Source organism: Triturus cristatus, chromosome 6 (genome assembly GCF_964204655.1).
Source record: "Triturus cristatus chromosome 6, aTriCri1.1, whole genome shotgun sequence".
NCBI lineage: Eukaryota > Metazoa > Chordata > Amphibia > Caudata > Salamandridae > Triturus > Triturus cristatus.
In genome coordinates this window covers 427,204,542-427,231,033 of record NC_140589.1, presented here as the reverse complement: position 1 = coordinate 427,231,033, position 26,492 = coordinate 427,204,542, and the positions used below count along the sequence as shown (strand labels likewise).

General features: G+C 46.4%; 1 protein-coding gene across 1 annotated transcript in view; it reads right to left on the bottom strand.

Annotated features, from left to right (window-relative positions):
* LOC146817252 (glutathione S-transferase A4-like) overlaps positions 1 to 26,492 on the bottom strand; it is a 300,640-nt gene that overhangs the window by 94,257 nt on the left and 179,891 nt on the right. The window contains exon 5 of the mRNA XM_085610840.1: positions 13,184 to 13,325. Coding sequence (XP_085466966.1) covers positions 13,184 to 13,325 — 142 coding nt within the window. The remainder of the gene's footprint in view (positions 1 to 13,183; positions 13,326 to 26,492) is intronic.

Sequence of the window (26,492 nt, the reverse complement as noted above, 5' to 3'; positions counted from 1 at the left end):
CAAGGTTGCAAGGGAGCCGCGACCACATCAGCAGGGCTCTCGTCGTTCCAGAGTCGAATCTGCCAGATAGTCCCAGTGCACCCCTTGTTATAGGTCAACTCCTCTTTGATGTCCGGAGTCTGTGTAGGCAGGGGTCTTAGCACCTGGGGGTCGCTTGTTGGAGTTTCCTGCCATGTCGTCCTTTGATCCTTTCAGGGCCGGGTCGGGAGGAGTCCCAGACACGCAGCAGGCATGGAGCCAGCCCTCAGGGAGGCCGGAGGGCCGATCGAAACCCATCTCCCAAGGGGAGGTCGGAGGTGCGATGGAAACTGCTCCTCCCTCTCTCACACCGTGGGAGCGCGATGTCCTTCAGCCGGGGCGGCGCCTCTAGGCCTGGGTTGCGCTGGAGCCGGGCGGCCATCGTAGGTGCATGAAGTGGGCACGCGGGCCCTGTGGTGCTGGGAAGATAGAGGGCACGGACCGGGAAGTCCGGGTCGGGTGTGTGTGGGTTCTGGCAGGAAGGACCGGCTAGGCCCTGTACTCGGGGGCGGAATGAGGTGCACGGGTCAGGGTGGGTGGCTAGGGGTCAGGGATGGCCACGCCACAAGGCCGGGTCTAACACGCGTCCCCCCCAGCTGAAAGCCGGAGAGAACTACCCATCCTCTTGGGGGTTCTCTTCGCTGAGGCAGAAGAACCGGGAGAGGCTGTCAGCGTTGGCGTGGTCAGTACCAGGGCGATGCTCTACGGTGAAATCCATCCCCTGGAGGGATATTGACCACCACAGTAGTTTGGGGTTTTCTCCTCGCATCTGCATGAGCCATCGCAAGGGGCGATGGTTGGTTTGGACTTTGAAATGGGTGCCGAACAGATAGGGTCGTAATTTCTTGAGGGCCCAGACTACGGCGAATGCCTCGCGCTCAATGGTGCTCCATTTCTGTTCTCTGGGTAACAGGCTTCGGCTGAGGAAGGCTACGGGCTGGTCTAGGCCTTGGTCATTCACCTGTGACAGGACTGCCCCAATGCCATGCTCGGAGGCATCAGTTTGTACCACAAACTCCTTGGAGTAGTCGGGGGCCTGGAGCACGGGGGCAGTACACATGACCGCTTTAAGGGCATCGAACGCCTTCTGGCAGGCAGAGGTCCACTGCACTTTCTTGGGCTGTTTCTTGGACGCGAGTTCCGTGAGGGGACCGACAAGGCTGCCGTACCCCCGGATGAATCTCCGGTAGTAGCCGGTGAGGCCCAGAAAGGCTCGGACCTCCATTTGGGTAGTGGGTGGTTCCCAGCCTAGGATGGCGTCGATCTTAGGCTGCAGAGGGGCGACCTGCCCGCTTCCGACCCGGTGCCCTAGGTAGACCACCGAACCTTGTCCAATCTGACACTTGCTGGCTTTTACTGTGAGGCCTGCCTGGCGCAGGGCCGTTAGCACCCTCCGGAGGTGCTGGAGGTGCTCACTCCATTCGGAACTGAAAACCGCGATATCGTCTAGATATGCGGCGCTGCACTTTTCCAGCCCGGCCGGGACTCTATTTACCAGTCGCTGGAAGGTGGCCGGGGCATTTTTCATCCTGAAGGGCATCACGCAAAAGCGATAGTGCCCATCCGGGGTGGAGAAGGCGGACCGCTCCTTGGCTCCTTCTGTGAGCGCAATTTGCCAGTACCCGCAGGTTAGATCGAATGTGCTGAGGAAATGAGCAGACCCGAGACGGTCAATTAGCTCGTCTGCTCCGGGATTAGGGTGAGCGTCAGCTCGGGTGACTTCATTGAGTCCCCGGTAGTCCACACAGAATCAGAGTTCTGGGGCGACACCGGGGGCAGCTGCTTTCGGGACCAGTACCACGGGGCTGGCCCAGGGGCTGTCTGAGGGTTCGATCACCCCCAAGGTCAACATCTTCGAGACCTCGGCCTGAATGCAGGACCGGACTCGATCAGGGACTCGGTAGGCTCGGTGCTTCACCGGCGGGCTGTCTCCAGTGTCCACGTCATGGACACACCAGTCGGTGACTTGGGAGACAAGAGAGAATAAGTCGGGGAACTGCCCTAAGAGCTGGCGCCAGTCCTCGCGTTGCTGTGAAGTGAGGGATGGAGAGAGGTTCACTCCTTCCACGGAGCCATCCTTCTCCTTGGTACACAGGAGATCAGGGAGGGGATCTGACTCCTCTTCGGCCCCGTCATCAGTGGCCAGTAGTAGACTCAGCTCCGTCCGCACAAAGTGAGGCTTGAGGCGGTTCACGTGAAGGACCCGAAGGGGGTCCCGAGGTGACTGGACGTCCACCAAGTACCTGACCTGGCTCTTCCGCTCAACGACCTTGAAGGGCCCAGTCAATTTATCCTGAAGCGCGCAAGGTTTCACTGGGGCCATGACCCATACCTGCTGGCCCGGCTGGAACTCGACCAGAGTGGCATTCTGGTCGTACCAGCACCTCATTTCTTCCTGGCTCGCCTCCAGGTTGGCCTCGGCCAGTTCTCGAAACTTCCTAGTCTGGTTTCGGAGGGTCAGAACGTATCGGAACACATCTCGGGGGGGGTCTCGGGGCGCCGCCTCCCACCCTTCCTTGACCAGGCTGAGGGGCCCCCGGACGGGATGCCCGTAGAGTAACTCAAACGGGCTGAACCCCAAGGATTTCTGGGGAACTTCCCGGTAGGCGAACAAAAGGCAGGGGAGCAGGACGTCCCACTTGCGCCGGAGGGGCTCTTCCAGGCCCGCGATCATCCCCTTCAGAGTCCGGTTAAACCGCTCTACTAGGCCATTTCCTTGGGGATGGTACGGGGTGGTGAACTTATAGGACACTCCACATTGTTGCCACAGGGACGTCATGTATTTGGAGATAAAGTTCGTCCCGCGATCGCTCACGACTTCGCGGGGAAAACCCACACGGGAAAAGATCCCCATCAATGCCCGGCCCACCACGGGGGCTGTGATGGTGCGTAGGGGGATGGCCTCAGGGTATCGGGTGGCATGGTCCACTAGGACGAGGATGAAGCGGTGACCTTGTGAGGTTGGGGGGTCCAGGGGCCCCACGATGTCGATCCCGACCTGTTCAAAAGGGGTACTGATGACAGGGAAGGGTTGGAGGGGAGCCTTGCGCTTTCCTCCACTTTTCCCACTAGCCTGGCACGTAGGACAGGACTTGCAGTGGGTTTCTACATCTGCTTTCATTTTAGGCCAGTAGAAGTGAGTCACTAGGCGACTGTAGGTTTTGTCTTGACCCAAGTGGCCTGCGAGGGGGACATCGTGGGCCAAGCCCAGGAGGAAATCTCGGAAGCGTAGGGGTACCACCAGCACCCGGGCTGATCCTAGCTCCACCGACTTCTGATCGCTGTACAAAAGGTCATTTTCCCAATATAACCGGTGTGTTCCAGATTGGTCGCCCGCGGCTTGGGCCTCTGCTTGCTGCCGGGGTCCGACCAGAGAAGGACAGGTAGCTTGCTCCTGGCAGAACTCCTCTCGGGAGGGGCCCCCCTCGTGGCGCCACTGGGCCAACTCGGGCAGATCGCCTAACTCTGCGATCTGTGCGGGGTCGGAAGGTAGGGGTTCGTCGCTGGCGACAGATTCTCCTCGTGGGGAGATGTGGGGGACCTCGGCTGGGACAATCCTGTCCTCGTTGGCAGGTGCGTCCTCGACTTCCCCAAGGGAGGGCAGTCGGGCCGCCATAGATCAGGTGGTGGTGCACACCCACTCGGGGAGACCCATCATCCCTAGGTGGGTCTTGCGCTCGACTTGCTTCCAGGGGGAACTTTCCAGGCCGTTCCCCAGGAGACAGTCGACCGGCTGGGAGGTTCTTACTGCTACTTTCAATTTACCGACCACTCCTCCCCATTCAAAAGGCACCAGGGCTACCTTACAGAGGCTCTCAGTGTTGTCAGCTGCAATTACAGGGCAAAATATATTGGGGAGGACCTGGTCTTCGTGGACTAAGTGGCTGAGGACACCGGTGATGCTCACCCCGGTGTCACGAAGGGCCTCTACCTGTTGGCCATTGATCGTCACTAGCTGCCCGTATTTCTTCGTGTTGGGGGGCAGGAGGCTCCCAGGGACCATTTCTCTGTCTCTTAATGATACTAAGGCCATGGCGGCGGGTTCCCACTCTACGGTCTCCTCAATCTCCTCCCCTAGGGCTACATTGGTTATCTGTCTGGCTGGGGGGGCTGTAGTGGGGATGCGCAGGGCCATGGGGCATTCGGGGTCATTGGCGTAATGCCCGGGCTTCTGTCAACGGAAACAAGTGATGGTCACCCGGTGCCCCCGTCTCACGGGTGTACCGGGTACAGCTGGTGGGGGTGCCGGGAAGTGCGGAGGTTGGTTTTTCGGAGGACCGGACTGGGATTCTTTCTGCCCTCCCTGGTTCCCCCTCCCTCTCTGGCGGGGTGGTCTCTGACTGGCTCGGGGGTATTCTCCTACAGGGCCCCGGGAGACCCGGGTGTTGGTCCAGCGGTCCGCCTCGACAGCCAGCTTCCTCGGATCCGTGAGCTTGCTGTCGAGCAGATGCTGGCGTAGTTCCACAAAGCAGTTCGCGGCCAGGTGTTCCCATAACATGAGGTCGATTAGTTCGTCCAGGGTGGTTACTTTGCGGCCCTTAATCCACCCGTTGAATGCACGGCTGAAAAAGTTCACATACTCCACCCACGTGGTGCCAGGGATCTTCGTGCAGTCCCGGAACCGCTGGCGGTACATCTCCGGGGTGAGGCCGTACCTTGTGAGGAGGGTCTCCTTCATGTGGCTGTAGGAGGTCTGCATGGCGGATGGTAGGTTGAGCAGGGTGTCTCTCCCCTCGCTCAAAAATCGGCCCCACAACGCGGCCCCCCAATCCTTCTGCGGGACTCGGTGTGAGGTCATGGCGACCTCGTATGCCTTGAACCATTGTTGGATGTCATCGTTTTTGTAATATTCCTTGACCACATCTTTGGGGATGTGGACCTTCTGTTCCGCCAGGGGGGCCGCCTCTCGGTTCTCCGGGGGTCGAGCTTCTTCACTCCTTGCTTTGAGCTCGATTTCTTTCAAGCTGCGTTCGTGCTCCAGTTGAAGTCTTCTTCCTTCGTGCTCCCGTTGGAGTTTCTTCTCTTCTAGTTCGCCTTGTACTCGCATCTGTTCCACTGCTAGTTTCTTCTCAGGTAATTTCAACTCGCCCTCGATTTTCAGTTTGGCCAGTTCGAGTTCGTGATTACGACTTCTCTCTCTGTCTGCGAGTTCTTCCGGGGATAGACCCCCGTCTGGTACGAAGCTTCGTACCTGGTTGCTGCTGCTTTCTCTTTGGAAGAGTCCAGCTTCGTCGTGGAGCTCCATCGCTCCTTCTGGGCGGGGGGCTCCGGATTCCACCCAAGCTTTCAGTGCCTTCTGCATATCTTCTTTGGTGTTGAGACCAGTGGTAGCGATTTTGAGTTCTTTTCAGAATTGCTTCAGTTCTTTGTGCGTGTACTCTTCCAGTTGTTCCGCCTGGAACACAGTACTCGCGTTGGTTTCTGTGAGACTCATGGCGTTTTCTTCTGCCGTCTTTGCCGGTAGTGCGTCAGCCATTTACAGTACGATCTCTAGATTATGGGCCCGAATCCCGTCGCTTGCCACCAATGTTAGAAGGCGACCTCAGAGGAGACAGGGAGGGTACCTGAGCCCCCTGAGACCTACCCTCGGGGTATCGTAGCCGGGCACTGGTGGGAGACTCCTCAGGGGAAGAGTCTCGTGTCTAGGATCGTACACACTGCACCACACGACAAAGGGACACCACACTGTATGTTCTTGGGAACAGATCTTTATCTAATCAGCTTTGTAGGATCTCTATGATCAACAAGGTGGATATTTACAAATAGAGCACGGGCTCAAAGAGTCTCGGTAGGGATAGGGGGTAGCGGGACAGTCTTTGGGGATCCGGATCAATGCAGGTACGTACCCAGCGCACAGCTCACAATCCTCGAGCTGGGGGATACGCTGTGGTCATTGGGGTCCAGCCGGACCGAGGGAGTCTTCAGGAGCCGCGAGTCACTCAGCAGGGCTCAAGCACAAGGTCGGAGGTCTTACGATCTTCAGGGGAGCCGCGAGTCACTCAGCAGGGCTCAAGCACAAGGTCGGAGGTCTTACGATCTTCAGGGGAGCCGCGAGTCACTCAGCAGGGCTCAAGCACAAGGTCGGAGGTCTTACGATCTTCAGGGGAGCCGCAAGTCACTCAGCAGGGCTCAGGTGTTCCAAGGTTGCAAGGGAGCCGCGACCACGTCAGCAGGGCTCTCGTCGTTCCAGTGTCGAATCTGCCAGATAGTCCCAGAGTACCCCTTGTTATAGGTCAACTCCTCTTTGATGTCCGGAGTCTGTGTAGGCAGGGGTCTTAGCACCTGGGGGCCGCTTGTTGTAGTTTCCTGCCATGTCGTCCTTTGATCCTTTCAGGGCCGGGTCGGGAGGAGTCCCAGATACACAGCAGGCGTGGAGCCAGCCCTCAGGGAGGCCGGAGGGCCGATCGAAACCCATCTCCCAAGGGGAGGTCAGAGGTGCGATGGAAACTGCTCCTCCCTCTCTCACTCCGTGGGAGCGCGATATCCTCCAGCCGGGGCGGCGCCTCTAGGCCTGGGTTGCGCTGGAGCCGGGCGGCCATCGTAGGTGCATGAAGTGGGCACGCGGGCCCTGTGGTGCTGGGAAGATGGAGGGCACGGACCGGGAAGTCCGGGTCGGGTGTGTGTAGGTTCTAGCGGGAAGGACCGGCTAGGCCGTGTCCTCGGGGGTGGAATGAGGTGCACGGGTCAGGGTGGGTGGCTAGGGGTCAGGGATGGCCACGCCACAAGGCCGGGTCTAACAATAACGATCTAGGCTACCTGCTGAATTATAGGTGACCCGATCACCAGAATGTAGACCTGTATTTTCCTTTTGTTCTGGTTCACTGACAACATATTGAGGTAAACAATATTGAAGTAAAAAATATTGATGAAAAAATATAGAATGCGAAAATATCAACTCCGTATACGTAAACGGGTAAGTACAAAAATATCAGGAAGAAAATATCAGTGCAAATGATATAGTTGTACAAAGTATCAAATTTGATATATATAAAATAAAATAATTACTATTAAATATATAAATAATGAAATTAATATACAAAATAAAGTATATTTAATATAAATTTTAAAACTATAATACATTTACTTAATTAAAAAAAGTTACACACATACATAATTCATATATATTTACTTTAAAAGAATTAATAAACTATTAATTTTAATTTATTTTATAATTTTAAAATTATATAAAAATTTACAAATATATATTTATATGTACCAATAACATAAAATCTAATTAAAAATTATATTACAAATTAAAACATTAAACTATTTAAAAATCTTCAAACTTACATTTCCCACTCTAGTGAGTGCAACAGTAGGGAAAGTGTTGGATAGCGGAGGGGTAAAAATTACTATTTCCACTCCAGTGAGTGCAACAGTAGGGAAAGTGTTGGATAGTGGAGGGGTAAAAATTACTATTCCCACTACAATAAGGGTCCGATTCCGATCCGGGTCGGAAGGGCACCGAACGCGATCCATCCGGAAAAACTACGAGCCGTACGCGTGTTTTCCTCCTGACTCGTACAGCTGTACGAGCGAGCAAGTACGATGCGAGCTACATGAAATTCACCGACCGAGTCATTTCCAGGTCAGAACCGCTCCATACGTCTCGGTCGTAAGCTAACCGTGGCGTGCAATGGATGCGATTCACAAACCGAGCCAGTACAATGAACGCAAATCGTCCGGGTGGTTGCCTTTGGGGATCTGCGTCAGACCCCCTATCACCCGCAGCCCTATGACTCGGAAACAGAGGGAGACCCAAGGGTCCCCCCAACACAGGCATGTACGGTACGGATGGTATCGACGTGTACTCACTGTAGGGGGTGCAGTTGTCCGCGACGTACCCATTCAGTCAATTGGAGCCCATGTACGCATCGTACGACCGGCTCCCATTGACTTCTATGGGAGTCCGACCGAACCGAGTCCGACAGCATACGGCCGCATCGTACTCGCTCGGTCAGACTACAGGACTCCGGCTCGGTCGGAAAATACTCCGGATCCGGCTCGGTCGGAGTGCTTTCCGACCCGGATCGGAATTGGCACATATGTGTAACAGAAGGGGAAGTGTTGGATAGTGGAGGGGTAAAAATTACTATTCAAACTCCAGTGAGTGCAACAGTAGGGAAAGTGTTGGATAGTGGAGGGGTAAAAATGACTGTTCCCACACCAGTCAGTGCAACAGTAGGGCAAGTGCTGGATAGGAGAGGGGTAAAAATTACTATTCCTACACCAGTCAGTACAACAGTAGGGAAATTGTTGGAAAGCAGAGGTGTAAACAATACTATTCCCACTCCAATAATTGTAAAAGTAGGGAAAGTGTTGGATAGCGGAGGGGTAAAAATTACTATTCCCACTCCAGTGAGTGTAACAGTAGGGAAAGTGTTGGATAGCGTAGAGGTAAAAATTACTATTCCCACTCCAGTGAGTGTAACAGTAGGGAAAGTGTTGGATAGCGTAAAGGTAAAAATTACTATTCCCACTCTAGTGAGTGCAACAGTAGAGAAAGTGTTGGATAGCGGAGGGGTAAAAATTACTATTCCCACTCCAGTCAGTGCAACAGTAGGGAAAGTGTTGGATAGAGGAGGGGTACAAATTACCATTCCCACTCCAATGAGTGCAACAGTAGGGAAAGTGTTGGATTGCAGAGGAGTAACAATTAATATTCTCATTCCAGTCAGTTCAAAATTAAAAACAAACAAAATTTTAACAAAAATATATCAAAAACAAAACTAATTAAAAAATATATTTTATAAATTAAAATACAAATATATTTAATATTAAAAAAATCAAAATACATATTATAATGGTAAATACATGACAAGTACCTACAAATATTATATTTGATAAAATAAACAATAATTTCCAAACATATGAATATTTTTTAATTAGAAATTATTTAGAAGCAAGAATATTAATTACATAAATTTACTTTTCTTATTTCCTACTCTACAACATCACACAATTCACTACCCACACCTAAATTTAAACATTTTTACTTCTGTAATTAACATAATTAATTACCAATTAAAGCAATATTATTAATTAAAAAACAAAATAAAACTCCTAAAAATTATTTAACTTCCCAAACTTTACCCCTTTAATCCCCACAACCCACAGCTAAAAGATAAACTGTAAAAAATAATTACACAATTAAAACCTATTTTCATTTAAAAAACTAATAGTATTTCACAACTAATTATAAGGTAAGTAAAATTAATGTACTCCCCTCACTGTACCTCTATAAAAATAAAAAACCCACACAAAAAAATATAAACAAATACCCTAATTAAATATAAATTAATTAATCAATAGTAATGATCAACTAATTGTTAATTAATTAAACATACATTACTTCCCACTCTTTACCCCTATAAACCCCACAACCCACACCTAAAATAAATTACACAAATTTCATATTTCATTTTCAATTAATTAATTAATATTAATTAACAACTAATTATTAATTAATTAAACATAAATTACTTCCTACCCTTTAACCCTATAAACCGCACAACCCGCACCTAAAATTAATTGCACAATGTTCATGATTAATTGTTAATCAATTATTTATTATTAATTAAGAACTAATTATTAATTAACTAAAAATAAATTACTTCCCACCCTTTACCCCATAAACCCCACAACCCACACCTAAAACAAATCACTGAAGTACCATAATTAATGATCAATTAATTAGTTAATATAAATTAGCAACTAATTATTAATTAATTAAACATAAATTACTTCCCACCCTTTGCCACTATAAACCGCACAACCCATACCTAAATTAATTACACTATTTCCATAATTAATTATCAATGAATTAATTAATATTAATTAACAACCAATTAATAATTCATTACAAATAAATTAATCCCCACAATTAACACTATAAAATCTAAATTAAATAAATAAAAAATGATCATTCATTTATTATAATTAAATTACTTCCCACCCTATTCCTCTATAAACCTACAACCCGCTACAAAACAAAAAGAATACGTAATTTAAATAAAATCAAATTCATAGCTGCTAAAAATTTACCACATATTTCAAAAAACATAAACAATACTTATACAAAAAACATTCATCCAATACATTTAAAATATAAACTAAAATAGATAACACTAATTAAAAAAACGATACTTTAAACAACTATGGTGCCGATTCCGATCCGTTAAAAATATTCCCTGTACGAATCGTATCTGGATTTTTTTACGTACGAATCGTACAAGTCCCGTACAAACTGGCAAGTACGATTCGTATGTTAAAAAATCCATACGAATACCATTGGGAAAATCCCCGACACGTCCTCGGGTCGGAAAAAGTGTCCGACACGTCCCCGGACAGTTTTACGCACAAATCGGTAAACTGAAGTCCGAGCGCGCAAGTACGATCCGTCCCGTCCGTCCGAATGCACAACCGTATGGAAAAAACACCGTACGGAGCGAACTCCCTTAGCAACCATGGAGACGTCCAAACATGTGCCCGCATACGCGCCGAACACCCCCCCAGCCCACCCCCCAAGTTCGCGCCGTACCCCCAGAACCCCCCCAAGTACAAGCCATACCCCCAGCCCCCCATGTACGCGTCGTACCCCAGCACCCATACGAGTACGCGCCGTACCCCCACCCCACCCCCGTATGTACGGTGCGTACCCCCACCCCACCCCCGTAGGTACGGATCGTACCCCCACCCCCGTATGTACAGTGCATACCCCCACCCCACCCCGTAGGTACAGAGCGTACCCCCACCCCGTATGTACAGTGCGTACCCCCACCCCACCCCGTAGGTACGGAGCGTACCCTCACCCCCGTATGTACGGTGCATACCCCTGCCCCACCCCATAGGTACAGAGCATACCCCCACCCCTGTATGTACAGTGCATACCCCCACCCCGTAGGTACGGAGCATACCCCCACCCCACCACGTAGGTACGGAGCGTACCCCCACCCCTGTATGTACGGTGCGTACCCCCACCCCAACCCGTAGGTACGGAGCATACCCCCACCCACGTATGTCCGCACCGTACCCACAGCCCCCATGTACGCACCATACCCCAGCACCCATACGTGTACGTGCCGTACCCCCACCCCCGTAGGTACGGAGCATACCCCCACCCCACCCCATAGGTACGGAGTGTACCCCCACCCCGTATGTACGGTGTGTACCCCCACCCCCGTACGTACGGTGCGTACCCCCACCCCACCCCGTAGGTACGGAGCGTACCCCCACCCCCGTATGTACGGTGCATACCCCCACCCCACCCCATAGGTACAGAGCATACCCCCACCCCTGTATGTACAGTGCGTACCCCCACCCCGTAGGTACGGAGCATACCCCCACCCCACCAGGTAGGTACGGAGCGTACCCCCACCCCCGTATGTACGGTGCGTACCCCCACCCCAACCCGTAGGTACGGAGCATACCCCCACCCCCGTATGTCCACACCGTACCCACAGCCCCCATGTACGCACCGTACCCCAGCACCCATACGTGTACGTGCCGTACCCCCACCCCCGTAGGTACGGAGCGTACCCCCACCCCACCCCATAGGTACGGAGCGTACCCCCACCCCGTATGTACGGTGTGTACCCCCACCCCCGTATGTACGGTGCATGCCCCACCCCAACCCGTAGGTACAGAGCGTACCACCACCCCCGTATGTACGGTGCGGACCCCCAGCACACTCTGACACATTATGTTATAGCCAAACAATTGGACCTTTCTTGGTACAGGGGTGCTTTATTTTAACAATTGCTTCTGTATGTTATTTGTAAGGGTGTTAATTGAGCAGAACAGCTTGCACAGTCAAAAACATTACATTCATTAAACTTCTAAAAGTATTGATTCTGTTAATCCCCCTTTGCAGCTTAGAGAAGATTATTTTCATGGACCCAACTTTTAAGTATGTTGTACACCTAAATTCAGATAGTGAGTGCAAAAAATTGTACTTTGTGAAAGCAAAATCTAATTCGTAATTCATAGAGTTGTGCAATCATGAGATTTTATACATACGCAACACAATTTGGTCAAGCATGTGGAATTTAACTGTTTTCAAATTCAGTAGGAGGACGGGTGTGTGGTCGTCCTTGCATGGACCCAGGTTTAAAAGTGATAAACACCCTCAAATTTAAATTTGTGGCCATCCACTAACAATGAGTCAATATCTTTCTTCAAGTATTTCTGAAGAATCAGTCCTTGCGGACTTTGTCCTGATGTAAAGGCTGTTTTCTTACAAGGAATTTCCAAGCAACAGAATATTCCCTGTACCTGTATGATAGTAGAAGGGAGTATCTTTAAAGGACATGTTCCTTTAAGAGTAGCTTACTATTGTAAAACAGAACTTTTGGTGAATAGTTTCAATAGGCCTCATACCAATGCAATATGACCATCAGAGACAATAAAACATTAAATCAACGTGAAAAGGATGGATGGATAAGGAGGGTGCTACAGTTTTGACTTGTAACCTAGACACAATTATCTAACAGTATCAATCTGGACCCTTAGTTAGGGTCTTAAAAAAACATGTTAAATGTATGGTAGCATAACTGCCACATATTTCACATTTTCGCCCCTTTCAGTTTAATGCAGTATTACCACAGGGATTAAATCTATGTAGTAAAGTTCCATTACAGCAGGGAATGCCTATGACCATTATTAGTAGCTAATAGGCGGAGTAGCTACTCTGTCCAAAAATGTCATTAATCTCTGGTAAATGAGATGTATGGAAGAAATTCACCATTCCTGTAGAGAAAGGCCTCAATAGGTGGTAATACTGTAGCACATGTGGGTCATAATATAATTACCACACAGTCTGATTACCCCTGATTCATCACTCCCCTCTAAATGAGGGCCAGAGTATTCTTACCAGCATTAAATAACTAATTCGTACTTGGGTAGCACAGCATTTCATTGAAGATGATGCAATATTGCGGTTCTGGTTTAGGTCGCCCTTCAAAACAATCAGCTGGATGCTGTCTCTTAAAAGTGTTCCTCTACTGTGACCTGTCTCCATAACTACAGATACTATTTTCCTGCTTATCTCTGGAGCAAATTTTGTTAATACATTTCAGGATATGTGATGTCTTTTCCATTGTGCTCCACAGATTTTATTTTTTTGTGTTGTGGTTACATTGTACGTTTACAGTGAAATGCCCCATACCTTTTCATAAGCTGGGAAATATCTGGACATGGCCTGCTGAATGATGAAGTCATCCCTCTTCTTCTTTTCATCAGGTGGCAAAAAGAATGACATCATCACATGCGTCATCAGATCCCCGGTGCCGTCTACATACATGTCAATGCTGAAACAAAACCACAACTGCTGTTACCAACGCTTGAAAAATCTGATGTCTAAAACCATACTGAAAGTTTTCTCAAAGGAGACTTGCACATGCTCCTTTCAATGTGATTGCTTTAAGTGACTATTTATATGTCTTCACAAGAGGCTAACGCAGTGGCAGTCTACCATCCCGGTTCTGAGCATGCTGGAGGAAATTGAATGTGATCTCTAGTGATCGAACGACGCACCATGGAAACTTGCATTGAATATAATTGTCCACCCAACTTACAGCCTCATGCATCAACCCAAAATCCAGTCGGTAAAATACCGATTCGGTAATAGCTCCCGGTATTAAGTAAAAAATACCCAATCCCAATGCATCAACCCAAAAGCAGAAATCGCTATTTAAGGAATCCTTAAATAGCGATTCTTTAAATAGGGATTCCTTAAATACCGATTCCTTAAATAGCGATTGCATTTAAGGAATCCCAAAGTGAGATTCCTTAAATGCAATGCATCAAAGTTAAAAAATTAGCGATTTCGCTAATAGGGGGAGCAAATTACCATGAAGATGAACTGCATGGTAATTTGCAAAAACTTTGAAAAATGCACTTTTGTGCATTTTTCAAAGTTTCATGTTGCGCACACACATGCCCTTAGAGCATGTGTGTGTGCAACATATGTGCACATATCATTTTCAGGGGTGCAACAGGGTGTCCTTTTGACACCCTGGCACCCTTGAAAGTGCTCCCGCTATTAGCGATTCGGTAATACCGAATCGCTAATACAGACTGGCTTTACATTCATTCCTATGGGCCTCCAAGCCCATAGGAATGAATGGGTAGGTATTCCTTATTACCGATTCGGTATTACCGATTCGGTAATAAGGAATATTAAGGAATCGCTATTTGAATAGCGATTCCTACATGCATAGCCTTTTGCTATTCCTTATTAGCGATTCCTTATTTTTCGCTAATAAGGAATCGCAAATGGTATTGTTGATGCATAGGCCCCCTAGTAGTTTATTTCTCACCAAAGGTGATTATTAAGATTCTACATAGAATGATTTATGGTTCCACCTCAGGTTACATGAGTGATAATGTTGGAGGAGCAGGTTAAGTTGGAGGAGCTCAATTTGATTTACAAGAGTGACTCCCTCTTCGTGGTTTATTTAGCAGATTCCAGTCATTTATTTGATTTTCATCATCATGTATCTAACCACTTGGGAAAATGAGGGGGGTGACTAAGTGTGGCTGAACTTAATGGTGTTAGATTTAAAATGTGTATTTCCAAGATTCTATTTCTTGATAGATAGTCATGACTTGATTTGATTCAGGCAGGTTTGGTGATTGTCTCTCATATTTACAAATTTTTTCTTGAAGTGTTGTCATATGTGTCTATATATATATATATATATATATATATATATATATATATATATATATATATATATATTACCTCCTGGCAGTCGCCAGTAGGTAGTTATAGTTAGGACCTATTTTCCATAGGAAATCTGCAACATTCTATTTGGAATAACGTTGACGCCGATTGACAAATCATCGCGAAAGTTTCCAGAAGGTTTTAAGACTTTAGTACATTTGTTGATGGTACCATACTCATTTTAGGAATTGTGGTGTGTTCTAAGGTGATTTTACCATGTGAAAAAGCCTTCTGCTGTGATATCATGAATCATGTTTGAGAGAAAACTATTTTCTCATGCTTTTCCCACAGAGGTTTGGAAGGTGATCTATAAGCTAAACTGAGAGCATATTTTCTGTAAATTCCCATTATCTTTCTCAGTCATGTGAGAATGAAGTCTGACATTCTCAGTAAAACATGTACATCCAACAAGGGCAGAGACTGTCAGTTGATTCCTTTGTGTTCTACTGCAGCTTCCCAGAGTATTCTAAAGAACAACTAGAGCGCTAACAGTCCTACTTATGACAAACGTATTGCACACCTGAAGCCATCTTGATTGGAATAAAGTGGTAACTCTTAAAACATTTAATTTAAAAGGAATAAAATGAGGGGGTTCATTTTGCCATAGAAAGTATGATTAGTGCTGCAGAAAGAAAAATTAGGGCACATTTTGAGTGACTTCTCAAATCCTCTTCTATTTCATAAAAAAATTCTGACATGCAGACTGAAACATGCACTTTCAATACCAGTAGCAGACTTCCCTGGTGAGCAGTAGCTTTACTACAGTGATCTAATAAGCAACTAGAGTGATAACATTCTGAATTTATGGCAAATGTGTGACACATCTGAATGCCTTCTTGATGGAATCAAAGTAAAAACACTGAAAGTATTTCCTACTGAGGAGACTGTAGTAAATGAGGAAATTAGGAAACTTCATAACAAATAAGTCTCCCAAAATGGCCACCAGAGACAAAAGAGCCCAAATGTAGCACAAATATCACCCAGATGTAGCCCAAGTATAGCCCAATGACAGAATGTCCCAGAGTGTTCTTAAGAACAACTAGAGCTCTTACTGTCTTACTTATGACAAAAGTATGGCACACCTGAAGCCATCTTGATTGGAATAAACTGGTAACACTTAAAACATTTAATTTAAAAAGGAACACAATGAAGGGGTTCATTTTGCCATAGAAATTATGATTAGTGCTGAAGAAAGAAAAATTAGGGCACATTTTGAGTGACTTCTCAAATCCTCTTCTATTTCATTAAAAAATTCTGATATGCAGACTGAAACATGCACTTTTAATACCAGCAGCAGACTTCCGTGGTGAGCAGTAGCTTTACTACAGTGACCTAATGAGCAACTAGAGTGCTAACATTCAGAATTTATGGCAAATGTGTGATATATCTGAATACCTTCTTGATGGAATCAAAGTAAAACACTGAAAGCATTTCCTACTGAGGAGACTGCAGTAAATGAGGAAATTAGGAAACTTCATAACAAATAAATCTCCCAAGATGGCCACCAGAGACAAAGGAGCCCAAATGCAGCACAAATATCACCCAGATGTAGCCCACATGTAGCCCAATGACTGAAGTGTGCAAAACACTTATTTATTGTGTATTTGCAGTTTTCTATAGTGCAGACTTGTCAGATATTGGAGTGCTTTACACGAGCATTGGTTACATCACACAAGATCAAATTCATTTTGGTTGTAGACATGGGGAGATTAAGTGATTTGACCAGAATCACAGAATGTTGAGCTGAAGCAGAAACTCCAACCTGGTTCCCCAGTTGCAAAGTCTGCAGCTCTGGAAGTAACACCACATCCTCTCCCCTAAGTGCAACATTTAATCAAGTGGTCAACTGGATAAAAAAACATAAAGATTACAAATAATTTAAAAGTTCTTTGTCGCTATTTGAAAACTCAGAAAATATGTCTTCATTTTAGTTTTTTAGAGCACTAACCATAATTTTGATGCAAATAAGACCCTCTCATATATGTAATTTCTAAAGGAAATGCTCTAGGTATTACAGTTTTGATTACATCAAGATGACGTCAGGCGTTCCACACTTTTGTAATAAATATAGAATGTTAGCAATCTAGTTGTTCATTGGGATACTGTTGAGAGGCAGAGGCCAGGGGCACTGACTCTGAAAATTGAAGGCAGGTAGGAGAGGCAACAATTTGACCACACTGGGCAGGCAGGAAGGGCAGTGGCAGCACAACAGACTATGGAGGGCAGTGGAAAGGGGGGTAGGGGCAACAATCCAACAATACAGGACAGGCAAGAGAGGCTGTGGCAATATAATAGACCATTGTGGGCAGAAGGAAGAGGCAGTGGTAGTACAACCATACATGCCAACAGACCCGTTTCAGCCAGGAAACGTCCAATGTTTTTAAGCTCAAATGGGCTTTCTTTGATCTGTTTCCTGTCTACAATCTCCTCTTTTTCAATGTAATTCAAAGGGGAAAATCAATACCCCAGTTTTTTTTCAAAATCTCCCTCTTACCAAGTTCAAAATGTTTGCAAGTATGGTACATTGGATCATGGTAGGCAGGAGGAATTGGGGTAGGGACATGGACTCGGATAACATAGGACAGGAGGGACATGGAGAGGTGCACCAAACTGACCCTACAGGGCAGGCATCAGGGTTTGCAGCAGCACAATACACCACACAGGGCATGCGGGACGGGAGTGCAGCACAACAATCCATAGAAAGCAATAGGGAGGGGACAGGACCATGCACATGGACAACAGAGAACAGAGGGGAAAGAGGCAATGGTAGCTAGCTGACCATAATGGACAGACAGGAGAGAAAGCTGCAGCATAACAGACCATAAAGGGCAGGAGGGACGGATCAGGGGCATTACAATGGAACAGACAAGCCAGGAGGGAGGGAATAGGGGTCTGCACATGGAAACAGAGGGCTGGGGGCAAGGGGGCAGGGCAGGAGCAGCAAGATGACCATGGAGGTCAGGCACGATGGGCACTAGAAACAAGACACACCATGGAGAGCAACAGTAAGACTATGATGGCATACACACAGACCATGGAGGGAAAGTGGGAGGGGGTCAGGGGCAGCTAGCTGACCACACAGGGAAGGTGGGAGGGGCCATGGCAGCACAGAAGACCATGCATTGCAAGCGGGAGGGTTAGTGGCAGCACAATGGCTATGACGGGCAAGAAGGAGGGTGCAGGAGCATGCATAAAGGACCATGGAGGATAGAAGGGAGGGTCAGGACATGGGCACAGACAAGAGAGTTCAGGGGAAGGGGCCTCACAACAGACCGTGTGGGGCAGGCAGGAGGAGCAGTTGCAGCACAACAGACCAGGGAGGGCAGAAGGGTGTGGCAGTAAAATGGACCATGGAGGACAGGAGGAAGGAGATAGGGGCATGGCATGTGGACAGGCAGGGTGGAGGTGGCAGGGACAGGTTACAGTCATCTGACAATGCTAGGCAGGTGGGAGGAGAGTGGCAGCTCAACAGAACACTCAGAGTAGATAGGAGTGGCAGGTCCATGGAACATGGTGGGCAAAAAGGATGAAGCAGGGGCATGCACAAAGACATCGGAGAGCAGGGGGAAGGAGAATAGGGGCAGCAAGCTAAGCACAGAGGCTAAGCAGGATGTCAATGATGGGCCATAGAATTGGGCAATAAAGGGCAGGAGGAGTGGACTGGTACATCATGCTAAATGGAGGGCAGTGGCAGCACATCAGACCATGCATGGCAGGAGGGAGGAGGCTAGTCCATGGATTCAGACAACAGAGGATAGAGAGGAGGTGGATGGGGCAGCAAGCTAACTGTTCAGAGAAGGTGGGTATTAGGAACGTTATTGTTTTTAAAATGTGTATCTGTGCGAACTACTTAAAATATGAACAAGTATGCAGCATATTCTCACTTTTTATCAGGAAGAAGAGGACGTTTGTGACTGTGACTCCGGGCTCACTTGGCAGAAACACCCCCTGACCCTCCACCCCCATCGCAAAATGTAATGCCCGTGAAAAGGGTAGGTGGACGCAGTGTTATATAGAACATAGTCCTGAGAGCACGATTGAAAATGAAAACCAGATATAGTATATGGTATAAACTATGCACCAAAAAGTGAGAAATAAGATGAACCGGGGCGTGAAATATAATATGCAATACATTGTGCGCAATGACAGATTCATTGGAGAGCGCGAGGTAGCACAGACACTAGTGCGTGATATGCGATATGCGCCTTGGAGTGTAATATGCACAGGGCAGTGTTGTGTAACCTAACTAGTCTCTAAAGTTGTAATATAAAATATGTGCTGGGGAGTGTAACGTTGCATATGCACTGTGACAAAGATATGGATCCCAGATTGTAATATGTATGGCATAGCGCTGCGCGTTATAACATAGGCATCGAGGAAGGCACGTTAGATGGGGCAATATAACCCGTGCGAAGGCAAGTGTGGCATGACATATTCACGGGGTGGTGTTGCAGTGCACATGGGCTAGAGAGTGTCATAGCATACGCACTAGTTGGTGGAATACAACACAGAGGTCTGTGGCACTCGGCGGGCACTGTTGGGTGTAACACAGCATTGGGCTCAGCCAGGAGCACGCTGTGACTCTCAAGTGAGGTTCGTCTCCTTTCCAGAGAGTAAAATAAAAAGTATTACACATCCGGTGGTGGATGTGTGTTTTATTAACCGTGAGGGGGGTTTCTGGCATAGTTTGGTCGAATTTTTGTCGAATCCGCTTTGAATGGCTTGGTGTGCGTGTGTATTAAATGTGCCCGTCAATAGCTACCCATGTTTGTATAAATAAACGACAAGGGTGTCTACTTGGAGAGTACCCACCAGTGGGGGCGCTGGGATTAGGCACGGTAGGGCGTCAGACACGTCAGAGCTTCACTAGCGGTGTAAATACATTCCACGTGGATTCATTGTATGCATAGTCGCCTTTTAATGAATATCACGCAAATCGTCATGGTGATAGGTACATACGGTTTGTCCAGCATGTCCTAGGTGTTTCTAGAAATATATAAATAATAAAAAACAAAGGCCGGCCCCGGGGGATGGGGTCCCTGGGGCCATAAGTGGCCTGAGGAGGGGGTCAACGCAGCCCCCCTCCTATAGATTTTTTTTTTAAAAAGGCCATGACGGGTGGGGTCCCCGGGGCCGATTAAGGCCTTGGGAGGGGGGCCACGCGGCCCCCTTCTAAATTTATTTATTTCAATAACAAAAAATTAGTGTGCAGGCCCTGGTGGATGGGGTCCCCAGGGCCAATAAATTAGAAAAAGAAGGGGGGCCACACAGCCCTCCTTCTTAAAAAAATAAAATAAATAAAAGACCGGCATCACGCCGGACGCCACACCCCTCCTTGCAGCACTTTGCAAACGCGCCCCCTGGCCAGCTGTAAGTTGGGGAATTGATTCCCCTTCAATACTGAGGGTCCCTGAGGGCCAACTAGCCCAACAGGTATCTCGAGTATGCGCCAGGGAGCTGCGTTGCAGACAGGTGTTCTGAGGCCACGCCCCTTTTTACACCTCTATGCAACACAGCTCTGTGGCGCTTACTGGAGGTTCCTAGTGGGCTAGTTTGACCCTAGGGACCCTTAGGATTCAAGGCGACTTAATCTCTCAACTTAGAACGGCCACAGGGCGCGTTTACACAGTGGTGAAGGGAGGGAACGGGGCCTGAGGTGACATGTGCAAACATGCCCTGTGGCGCGTTCTAAGTTGGGGAAATAATTCCCTTTCAATCCTGAGGGACCCTGGGTGCCAACTAGCCCACCAGGTGCTTCCAGTAAGCGCCACTGCTCAGCGTTGCAGAGAGGTGGTGCAGGCCGTGCCCCTTTTTACACCTCTCTGCAATGGCGTTTACTGGACGTACCTAGTGGGCTATTTTGCCCCTAGGGACCCTCAGGATTCAAGGGGACTTAATCTCCCAACTTAAAACGGCCACAGGGCGTGTTTACACAGTGGGGAAGCGAGGGGACGGGGCCTTGAGTGACGTGTGAAAACACGCCCTATGGCGCGTTTTAAGTTGGGGAAATAATTCCCCTTCAATCCTGAGGGCCCCTGGGGGCTAACTAGCCCACCAGATGCTTCCAGTAAGCGCCACTGAGCTGCGTTGCAGAGAGGTGGTCCAGGCCGTGCCACTTTTTACACCTCTCTGCAACGCAGCTCTGTGGCGCTTACTGGAGGTACCTAGTGGGCTAGTTGGACCCTAGAGACCCTCAGGATTCAAATGAACTTAATCTCCCAACTAAAAACGGCCACAGGGCGTGTTTACACAGTGGTGAAGGGAGGGGACGGGGCCTGAGTTAACATGTGCAAACACGCCCTGTGGCGCATTTTAAGTTGGGGAAATAATTCTCCTTCAATCCTAAGGGACCCTGGGGGCCAACTTGCCCACCAGGTGCTTCCAGTAAGCGCCACTGCGCTGTGTTGCAGAAAGGTGGTCTAGGCCGTGCCCCTTTTTACATCTCTCTGCAATGCAGCTCTGTGGCGCTTACTGGAGATACCTAGTGGTCTAGTTGGACCCTAGGGACCCTCAGGATTCAAGGGGACTTAATCTCCCAACTTAAAACGGCCACAGGGCGTGTTTACACAGTGGGGAAGGGAGGGGACGGGGCCTGAGGTGACGTGTGCAAACATGCCCTGTGGTATGTTTTAAGAGGTAGTTTTAATCCCCTGCCCTATTATATACTAGGGGCTTACAGAGGAGGTCATGCTCATCACAGGGGGACCCCAACGCATAGTGTTCCATAGTGTATGTAGGTGTTTTCACTGTATTCTGAGTGTCTTTTAACATAGCACTGGCTCTAGGACTGGTTAGTCAGACTCAGTTACCACCAGTATCCGTCTGAAAAAGTTGAGGGTACAGGATGATTTTGCAACAAGGCTTCTTTCTGCTCTTCTGTTTGTTCTTTCTGCACGTTATCCTTCTTCCTGCACTTTTCTTCGTCTTTGAGGACTTCTGATGATTCTTTCTGCATTTCTTTTTTTTCTTTCTGTGCGTTTTTTCTTCTTTCTTCACATGTCCTATCTCTGTAGGCATAGTTAGAAATTAGCATTTAAAAAACCTTTGAAATTCACTGAAAAAACCATAGGTTTCAGGCACATTATAGCTGGGAATTAGCATCTAAAAAACCTTAAAAATTAACTGAAAAAACCATAGGTTTCAGGGGCGTTATAGTTAGCTGGACTTTTCACTCGTACAAAACCATTGAAAATCCCCCGTTATAGTTAGTTCAGCTAACTATAACTCACGCGCCCGCAATGCACTGCTGATGACGTCACATATTACATCACTCATGACATGGTCAGTGACATCACTCATGACATCACTGATGACATCTCAAATGACATGACTGATGACATCATCCTTGTGATAGAGTGGCAGACCTCCTCTCCCCCTAATATAACCTTTGATACGCACATTCAAAAATATAAACTAACATTTTCAAAACAATGGACATACCAATACCAGTTACAACAACCTATTCAGTAATTCTAAGATCCACATACACATCCACTCATTCACCAACAGTCCTATACAGTCACTCATACATGTACTCACTCATCATATGTAGTCATACACCTATACATCCTGTTACACAATGCCACTCATCCAAGAGTTACTCACACACATAGTCACTCATGCTAATAAAGAATCAAACATCCATTTACTTGCATATACAGTTATACACACACCACCACACTTACTTCTACAGAAATTTACACATACTTAGTCTTTTAAACAATCACTTATAGAAACACATACTTATTCATACAGGAACTCTTTCAATCTCTCACTCTCACATATACTCACTTATATACACCAATAGTCACATATACTAGTTTAAAACATATGTAGTTACTCATAAAGACACTATTGAGACAGTCATTCACTCACTAACACACCCATGCACACACTCATCCACCCATACAGTCCTGCACACATGCTGTCTTCAACACATACAAACAGTGAGTCACTCATTCATGCACCTTTGCACTATGTAATACCCCCCCACCGAACCATACAGACACTCAGACACTCATACTGATACTCAAAAAACCAACTAATAACCTATATAGACACTCATGTAGCTACTCACCAACCCATGCAGCCACTTATACACAAAGTGAGAGACTGATACAGATATTTACATATTTAAACATTACTCACTAAGCCATGTATTCACTAAGATACACTTAATCAATCAGTTATACAATCAATTTTTCAAAAACAAATCATCCATTTAGACACTTATATACCCAATTATTCTTCCATCGACCTTGAGATATACATATATAAAACATTTGTAATTTTCAGAAAAACACACATTCACTGGATGATGTCATCAGTGATGTCATTTGAGATGTCATCAGTGATGTCATGAGTGATGTCACTGACCATGTCATGAGTGATGTAATATGTGACGTCATCAGCAGTGCATTGCGGGCGCGCGAGTTATAGTTAGCTGAACTAACTATAACGGGGGAATTTCAATGGTTTTTTACGAGTGAAAAGTCCAGCTAACTATAACGCCCCCTGAAACCTATGGTTTTTTCAGTGAATTTTTAAGGTTTTTTAAATGCTAATTCCTAACTATAACGTGCCTGAAACCTATGGTTTTTTCAGTGAATATATCTATATCTATATATATATTACCTACTGGCGGTCGCCAGTAGGTAGTTATAGTTAGGACCACGTTTCCATAGGAAATCCGCAACATTCTATTTTGAATAACTTTGGCGCCGGTCCACGAATCCTCGCGAATTTTTCAAAATAGGTGGGGCGCTATGCTCCGCTCCTACCCTGAAAGTCTCGGTGGGATTCGTCAAGCGGGGGCCGAGATAAAAGGGGGGTCCCAAAACGCGTTTTTCCCATGCATTTTTCCATAGGACCTTTAGACAGGGCTACAGCCCGAACGGCTGAACAGAATTATGTGAAATTTGGCAGAGAGGTAGCCATAAGGTCCATGAAGTGCCTTTTGCAGGTCTGGTGTAAATCTGTTCAGTATTTCCTGAGAAAATAGTATTTAAATCAATATATATATCTGTAAGCGCGCAGCGTGCGCGCTGGGTGCGCGCACCTTGCCGTGCGCGAGCGCAATTCTGATTGGTTGTTAGATCTTAGTAAACATTCGAATCGGTGGAAATCAGGAAGCGGCGGCCGCCATTTTGTCGATCGCATAAAGAGGGGGTGATAAACAAAGGGGGAGAACTTGAAAAGGGGGCAGAGTGGGGAGAAATTAACCCAGTAGGCATTGTAAGGGGGTCACAGTAGGACCTTGTAGGGCAAAAAAAAAGATTTATATTTTGTTAAAAAATATCGCCGAGTGCGCGCACCCAGCGCGCACCCGAAAAAAAACTTTATTAAAAAAATCAAAAAAAATCGCATTTAAGTGTTTAGATATAAGGTGGCTCTAAAAAGAGCCCTTGTGTTTATTGTTTGTTTTTTGGTACCTACAAGTAAGTACCGATGCAGAGTCTAAAGTTCAAGAGGAAGACTCTGTTGCCTTCATCAGTGAAGTGTACACCATCTCCTCTATAAATGTCTTGCATGTCGTAACGCAAGTTGTTGTGGTATATAGAACCCATACCATAGTCTCTGAGGAAAGCAGAAATAGATTTGTTGACGTGCTTCCTTGCTTTGTCAATCTGCGGAGAAAATTGGTTGGACCAGTTCCACTTTTGCCTTTGGCATATGTTAGAATATACGAAGGCAGTTTGTGGAAAAAGCGACATCAATTGCACAAAGGTGTCCTTAATAAGCATTTCCAGACCTACCCCAGTTAAAGTGCCTAGGTCATTTCCACCACAGTGCACAATAATAAGGTTAGGCTGTGGGAGATGTAGAAAGGTTTTCACCAAAGGCATTAATTGGTGCCACTTTAACCCTCTCTGACCAATCCATTTAATGTCTACATTTGGCAAAGCAAGGTCTCTCACCATACCTCTTTTTTTCTGCAAATTTTTCACTCCAGAAGACATAGCTGTGTCCTACAATCCACACTGTGAACATCTTCAAAGGAGATCTGGATGCACTCAGGAGGTGTCTTTCAATAGAAAGGCAAAAAGAAATGAAAGACAGTTGAAAAATGGGGGCACACATACTTTTTTTATAAAAAGAACTCATTGGCTGTTTCAAACCATTCTACACTAAAAACTAGGCTGTATGTTTAAATTTTAAAAAGCATGTATTGCATTGGTTCAGAAAAAAGTGTGAAAAAAGAACATTAGTTTGGATTTGCTGTTAGGTTTGAAAAGTCAAGCACTCTTGCTCTTTGGAAATGAAACATTGTCTGTTGAACTTCTGACCTCTCTGCTCACACCTGTGTTCTATGACCTGTTGCTATGGTAGCAGGCAGAAGTTAAGTTGGGGGAAGGGTACATTTGGAAAGGGGTTGAAGTTTGGAAACTGTGCCATTAACTGGTTCTGCTGAGAGGAGAGAGGTCTGATAAACTGCTGTGTGACTGCCACATTTCTTTCACAACTAACTAATTTTAAAGGTGAGTTATGAGTTTGAGAAGGGGGTGTTTGTGGTTAATTTTGATATATAAAAAAAAATTATGATTATTTGTTTAAAGTTGTGATTTACATTTTCTGTTTTGCGAAAAATTTAACTGTTTTGAATATGTAAAATAATATGGAGTATGTTTTCAACATAAGATAATGTGTACTGGTAACAATGAGGAATACTGTTTTGTGCCTACCATCAAACCATGAGTCTGTGTGCAGAGAAGAATTGTGGGCAGAGATATAATTTGTGTTGCTGTTGAAAAGTAAGACTTGCAGTTGAAAGAAAAGAACAGCTTCTTTTTAATTGTGATGGTTACCATTTAGCAGAAATCACTTTGAAAAAAAAGAGAGGAAAATGGCAGCACATTTGAAAAAAGCATTAGTTCTGTTAGAATTGATAACCCAGGAAAGGGGCAGCCTGTGTTTTGTGCCTACCAACACAGCATGAGTCTGTCTGTATATAGGAATTGTTGTCTGAGATTTAATTTGTGAAGTTGTTGTTCAGTAAGAAATGTAGTGCTTAAAATGATGACATGAGTCTGTGTGCACACAGGAATTGTGGGCAGAGATTTAATTTGTGAAGATGTTGTTCAGTAAGAAATGCAGTCCCATGGAAGGGGCAGCCTGTTGTGTTTACACAAATTATCCCTTAGCACACATGCACTGTTACATACATCCCTGCAGTCTTCATGCAGTTCTGGAAGTCTCTTTGCTCATCTGTCAAGCACCAGACAATCCACAGTGTTCAGAAACACACTCTTGGCACACACGCAGCAGCTTCTCCAACACTCTCATGTGTAGTACTCAGCTCTGTGTGCTGTTTCAGATAGCACTGTGTAATGCAAACACATTCAACGTCACCATGGCCTCATTTAAATTGATCTTGTTTATTTACTCACTCTGTAACATATGGACATGGTCTTAAGGAGCTGTTAGGAAATGTGCTGTTTTCTGCTTCTGTAAATAATAAGGGAAATGTATCAGGCTGTAACAGTAATTTGGTACTATTCAGGGACACTGTTTTGTTCAAAAAAACATAGCATGAGTCTGTGTGCGCACAGGAATTGTGGGCAGAGATTTAATTTGTGAAGTTGTTGTTCTGAAAGAAATGCAGCCCATGAAAGGGGCAGCCTGTGTTATGTGCTTAAAATGATGGCATGACTCTGTGTGCTTCCATTTCTTCACCTCTTTTTGTATATAAATTTAAAAAAAAAAAAAAAAAAAAAATTTAAAAAAACCTTGGGTGCGCGCAGGGTGCGCG